This window comes from Trichechus manatus, unplaced genomic scaffold, assembly GCF_000243295.1.
Source record: "Trichechus manatus latirostris isolate Lorelei unplaced genomic scaffold, TriManLat1.0 scaffold00039, whole genome shotgun sequence".
Taxonomy (NCBI): domain Eukaryota; kingdom Metazoa; phylum Chordata; class Mammalia; order Sirenia; family Trichechidae; genus Trichechus; species Trichechus manatus.
This window is the reverse complement of record NW_004443975.1, coordinates 11,006,992-11,013,704: the sequence shown is the minus strand read 5'-3', so window position 1 is coordinate 11,013,704 and position 6,713 is coordinate 11,006,992. Positions and strand designations below refer to the sequence as shown.

The following is a 6,713-nucleotide window of genomic DNA, read 5'->3' as shown; positions in this document are numbered from 1 at the left end:
GTATCCCCTTTTTGCTGGTCTCCAATAGGAGTCCAAGATGGCGGATCCATGCTGTGTTAGCTGATAGAAGACCTCTGCATGAATCTCTCCTCGTTCTCCATTCTCTGTCAGTTTTCTCACTCCATTTGGTGCTTGGCTGAGTTCTTTATCTCTTCATGTGATGTTTTAGGTTTCAGGATTGCTGTTTTCTCTGTTCGGCTTAGTTTTTTAGGTCTTTGCTGTGGAGGGACGGCGTGGTGCTTCCGCCTAGAGTGCCATTTTGCCGGAAGTTGGTTTTTTTGAATTTTTTGCCTACTGTTTAAAAGCAATGTAAGCATGAGGTAAAATTTTAATGAAAGTTGTTGATAAAGTTTACTTCCAATGTGTTATTGAGGCTATAAAAATACTATAAACTAGAAATCATGCTATATTAACATAGGAAATAATCGCTTGTTTCTCAATTGTTCGTTAAATTGTAGGTGGCAGAAAAGAAAGATTTAAAAAAATACTTTGAGTCAGACCGCTCTGAATATGGCACAACACATTTCAAACTGCCTCAATATAGACGCTTATTGGAAACAATTTTCAGGTTTCTGTTGCTGGTTGACTGCATATTTCAGGAACTCATCCGTCAACTTATGAACACGGCAATCATACTACTTTTGAATTTATTTAATGGGTCTGCTATAATGCCATTTTCAGTGGAAGAAAAGAATGAAGATCTCATCAGGTAAATCACTTTTGACTTATAAAATGAATTTATAATCATAAGCTTTTCATGGTTTGAATTATGTCCCCCCAAAAATGTGTACATCAATTTGGCTGGGCCATGATTCCCAGAATTGTGTGGTTGGCCTCCATTTTGTGGTTGTAATTTTATGTTAAAGAGGATTAGGGTGGGATTGTAACACCACGCTTACCCAGGTCATATCCCTGATCCAATGTAAAGGGAGTTTCCCTGGGGTGTGGCCTGCACCACCTTTTATCTCTCAAGAGATAAAAGGACAAGGAAGTGAGCAGAGAGTTGGGGACTTCATACCATCAAGAAAGTAGTGCCAGGAGCAGAGCTCGTCCTTTGGACCGGGGTTCCTGTGCTGAGATGCTCCTAGTCTGGGGGAACACTGATGAGAAGGCTGCTAGAGAGAAAGACTTCCCCTGGAGGTGACACCCTGAATTTGGACTTTTAGCCTACTTAACTGTAAGGAAATAACCTTCTCTGTTAAAACCATCCACTTGTGGTATTTCTGTCATAGCAGCACTAGATAACTAAGACAAGCTTATATTGCCACTTATGAAGGAAATAGCTAATAATTTAAGTTAGAATTTGGAAGTTCTTCTTGTAGCAAAGAATAGTTTATAATCATCTTTGCCAAATTTAGTATGTGGTAATGTTTTACTTAATACTGTCCTTAAAATTTAAGAAAATTTCCTTAAGTTTTTTCAAAATTGTGCATAGGTAGGTTGTCATATAAAATAGAGGATGCTCTGTGAAATTTGAATTTCCAATAAATAATGAATAATTTTTTAGTATGTGTGTCTTAAATATTATTTATAGTATAAAATCATTTTTTATCAACTAGTGCTGCTATAACAAAAGTACAGCAAGTGGATGGCTTTAATAAACAGAAACTTATTCTGTCACAGTTTAGGAGACTAGAAGTGCAAATTCAAGGCGCCAGCTCCAGGCGAAGGCTCTCTTTCTCTGCCAGCTCTGGAGAAGGTCCTTGTCCTCAATCTTCCCCTGGCTCTAAGAGTTTCTCAGTGCAGGGAACCAGGTCCAAAGGACACGCTTCACTCCTGGCTCTGTTTTCTTCTTGGTAGGAGGTCCCTCTCCTCTTTACTCGATTATCTCTTTTATATCTCAAAGAGTTTGACTCAAGATACAACCTAACCCTGTAGATTGTGTCTTGCCTCATGAACACAACTGCCTCTAATCCTGCCTCATCAGCATCACAGAGGTTAGGATTCACAACACATAGGATAATCACATCAGATCATAAAATGGTGGACAACCACACAATACTGGGAATCATGGTCTAGCCAAGTTGACACACGTTTCTGGGGGACACAATTCAGTCCAGAACATATATCTATATATATTAAAATTTGCAAAAGCCAGAACCTATGTAAGGCAGAAACCTGTCAGAGAAGAAAAACTCAAATATTTTCTAGTAAAAGAAGAGACAGAAAAGTGGTAAGACTGCATCCTCGCAAAGATAGAATACTTGTGAGACCTGGAAAAACAAGGCAATCTCATTGAGTTCTGGCTCTCACACGTTTCACTGTATATATATATATATGTATCTGTATATAATTTTGATGAAGTTCCTTTTATGTATTTTTCTTTGTGCTTGTGCTTTTGGTGTCATATCTAAGAATTAGTTGTTAAAAACTGGGTCCTGAAGCATTACCCTTATGTTTTCTTCTAAGTGTTTTATGGTTTTAGTTTTTACGTTTAGGTCTTTCGTCCATTTTGAGTTAGTTTTTATATATGGTAAGGGATATGAGTTTAAGTTCATTCTTTTGCATGTGGAAATCTAGATGTCCCAGAACCATTTATTAAAGAGACTATTCTTTCCTGTTGGATGTACTTAGCACCCTTATCAGAAATCAATTGACTGTAGATGTACAGGTTTATTTCTAGACTCTGCATTCTATTCTGTTAGTTGATATGTCTGTCATTGTGCCAGTATCAGACTGTGTTGATTACTGTAGCTTTGTAATATATTTTGAGATCAGGAATTGTGAATTCTCCCACTTTATTCTTCTTTTTCAAGATTTGTTTCACTGTTCGGGGTCCCTTGTCATTTCATATAAATTTGAGAATTGGCTTTTCCATTTCTGCAAAGAGGGCTATTGTAGTTTTGATGGAGATTGCATTTAATCTATAGATTGCTTTGGGTAGTATTGACATCTTAACAATATTAAGTCTTCCAATTCATGAGCACAGAATGTCCTTCCATTTATTTAGGTCTTCTTTAATTTCTTTCAGTAATGTTTTACAGCTTTCAGTGTACACATCTTTAACTTCTTTAGTTAGATGTATTCCTTGGCATTTTATGCTTTTAGGTGATTTTGTAAATGGAATTGTTTTTAACTTCCTTTACTGATTGCTCATTGCTGGTGTATAGAAACCCAACTGATTTTTGTGTGTTGATCTTGTATCCTGCCACTTTGGTGAATTCATTTATTAACTCTAGTAGTTTTTTTGTGGATTCTTTGGGGTCTTCTGTATATAGAATCATGTCATCTGGCAACAGGGATAGTTTTAGTTCTTCCTTCCCAATTTTGATAGTTTTTATTTCTTTTTCTTGCATAATTGCTCTGGCCAGAATTTTCAGTACAATGTTGAATAGCAGTGGTGAGAGTGAGCATCCTTGTTTTGTTCCTGATTTTAAGAGGAAAGCTCTCTGTGTTTTTCTATTGAGTATAATATTAACTGTGGGTTTTCATAAATGCCCTTTATTATATGAAGAATTTCTCTTCTAATCCTACCTTACTGAGTGTGTTTATTATAAACGTGTGTTGGATTTTGTCAAATGCCTTTTTCTGCATTGATTGAGATGATCTTGTGGTCCTTTTGTTCTATTAATGTGATGTATTACATTGATTAATTTTCTAATGTTGAACCACCCTTGAATTCCTGGGAGAGATACCACTTGATTATGACGTATAATCATTTTCATATGGTTTTCAATTTGTTTTGCTAGTATTCTGTTGAGGATTTTTATGTCTATATTCATAAGGGGTATTGGTCTGTAGTTTTCTTTTCTTGTGATATCATTGTCTGATTTTGGTATCAAAATGATGCTAGCCTAAGAGAAAGAGTTAAGAAGTGTTCTCTCTTCTTGTATTTTTTAAGAAAAGTTTAAGAATGATCAAAGTCACTTCTTCTATAAATGTTTTGTAGAATCCCCCAGTAGAGCCATCTTCTCTAAGACTTTTCTTTTTTGGGAGGAAGTTTTTGATTACTGATTCAGTCTCTTCACTTGTTATAAGTTTATTGAGATCTTCTATTTCTCTTCAAGGCAGTTTAGGAAATTCATGTGTTTCTAGGAATTTGTCCATCTCACCTAGGTTATCTAATTTGTTGGTGTACAGTTGTTCATAGTATTCTCTTCTGACCCTTTTTTTATGTTGGGTTGGTTGTAATGTCCCATCTTCCTTTCTGATTCTAGATATTTGCATCTTCGCCCTTTTTTTCTTTGTCAGTCTAGCTAGAGGTTTGTCAGTTTTATTGATCTTTTCAAAAAACAAGCAACTGCTTTCATTGATTCTGTTGTTTTCTATTCTCTATTTCATTTCGTGTTCATTTCTATGTTCATTTCCTCCCTCTGGAAGCTTTCAGCTTGGTTTGTTTTTCCTTCTCTAGTTCCACCAGTTGTCAAATTATGTTATCAATTTAAGATCTTTTTTCTTTTTTAATTGTATGTGTTTTACATTATGAATTTCCCTCTGAGCACTGCCTCTGCTGTGTCCCATAATTCTTGGTATGTTGTGCTTTCATTTTCATTTGATTCTAAGTATTTTCTAATTTCTCTCTTGATTTCTTCCTTGACTTATTGGTTGATTAATAGTGTGTTGTTTCATTTCCACCTATTTGTGTATTTTTCAATTTTCTTTCTGTTATTAGTTTCTAACTTTACTCCATTGTGGTCAGAGAATATATCTTGTATGTTTTTAGTCTTTTTACATTTATTGAGATTTGCTTTGTGACCTAACATATGGTCTACCATGGAGAATGATCCATGTGCACTAGAGAATATATTTCGTGCTGTTGTTGTGTGGAGTGTTCTGTACGTGTCTGCTAGGTCTAATTGCTTTGTAATGTTATTCGGATCCTCTACATCCTTGCTTATTTTCTTCAAGATTATCTGTCCATTGTTGAAAGTGGTGTATTGAAGACTCCTACTATTACTGTAAAACTATTTCTTCCTTAAACTCTGTTAGAGTTTACTTTATATATTTAGGGCCTCTGGTGTTAGAAGCATATATATTTCTAATTGTTTTACCTTCTTGATGAATTGATTATTTTATCATTATATAATATGTTTCTTTGTCTCATAACATTTTTTTACTTAAGGCCTACTTTGTCTGGTATTAAAATCCCCATACCAACCCTCTTTTGATTGTTCTTCTCATGGAATATTTTTTTCATCTTTTCACTTTCAACTCACTTGTGTCCTTACGTTTGAGATGTGTCTCTTGTAGGCAGCATATAGTTGGGTCTTGTTTTGTTTTGTTTTGTTTTTTTAATCTATTCTGCCATCCTCTGCCTTTTGATTGGAATATTTAGGCAATTTACATTCACAGTAATTACCAGCAAAGAAGGACTTACATCTGTCATTTTTCTGTGTGTGTGTGTGTGTGTGTGTGTGTGTGTGTGTGTATTTGTGTGTGTATTTTATGGCTTCTTTGTGCCTCATTTCCTCCAAAACTGCCAACTTTTGTGTTTTGTTTATTTTTTGTAGTGAACAATTTCTATCCTCTTCATCTTTCCTTTTGTGTGTATTTTTTAGATGTTTTGTTTTGTTTTTATCATGATGGTTAAATTTAACAACTTGCATTTATAATTATAACTACCTGTTTTTATTGATACCAGCTTAACTTCAGTAACATACAAAAACTCTATACTTATACTCTTCCTCCACTTCTGATTATTTGGTGTTTATCACTTATTACTTCTTTATATATCATGTGCCCTGTACTATATATATGCACTTATTTTTTTATGTATTTGCTATTGTAAAGCATGAAGGACATAACAATTAGATTTATCGAGTCATAATTCCTTAAAACTAGCCCTTATACTTGACCGTACAATTACCTTTAATGGAGATCTTTTTTCTATGAATGACTTTGAATTACTTTCTAGTGTCTTTCTTGCCCATCTGAAGGACTCCCTTTGGCATTTTTTGTAGGGTTGGCCTAGTAATATGAAGTCTCTCAGCTTTTGTTATCCGAGAATGTCTTGATTTCACCTTTATTCTTGAAGGACGTTTATTCTTGGTTGACTTTTTTTTCTTCCAGTACTTTAAATATGTCATTTTATTGTTTTCTGGCCTCCAAGGTTTCTGAGGAGATATCGGCACTTAATATTGGGGATTCTTTGTATGTGACTATTCGCTTTGCATTTGCTGCTTTCAGGATTCTCTCTTTATCTTTGGATTTTGAAAGCCTGATTACAGTGTGTCTCAATGTGGGTCTCTTTAGGTTTATCCTACTTGAAGTTCATTGAACTTCTTAGATTTGTAGCCTTCAACAGATTTGGAAAGTTATCTGTCATTATTTCTTCTAATATTCTTTCTGACCCTTTTTCTTATCTCCTTTTGGAATTCCCATGATGAGTATGTTATTTTGCTTGGTGATGTCCCCCAGCTAGAACTCATAGACATATAGAGAACACTCTACCCAACAGCTACAAAGTACACATTCTTTTCCAATGCACATGGAACATTCTCCAGAATAGACCACATCTTAGGCCACAAAGCAACCCTCAACAAAATCCAAAACACTGGGATAATACAAAGTATCTTCTCTGATCACAACACCATCAAAGTAGATATTAACAACAGGAAGAGTAAGGGAAAAAAATCAATTACGTAGAAACTAAATAACACCCTCTTAAAAACCACTGAGTAATAGAAGAAATCAAAGATGGAATCAAAAAATTCCTAGAATCAAACAAGAATGAAAACACATCATACCAAAACCTTTGGGACACAGCAAAGGCA

At 34.9% G+C, this 6,713-nt stretch overlaps 1 protein-coding gene across 1 annotated transcript in view; it reads left to right on the top strand.

Annotated features, from left to right (window-relative positions):
* The window catches only part of DNAH14 (dynein axonemal heavy chain 14), a gene marked incomplete at its 5' end in the record, with an annotated part of 387,403 nt that overhangs the window by 19,323 nt on the left and 361,367 nt on the right, over nt 1-6,713 (top strand). Inside the window, 1 exon segment of the mRNA XM_023730866.1 lies at nt 459-709. Within this exon segment, the coding sequence (XP_023586634.1) occupies nt 459-709 (251 nt within the window).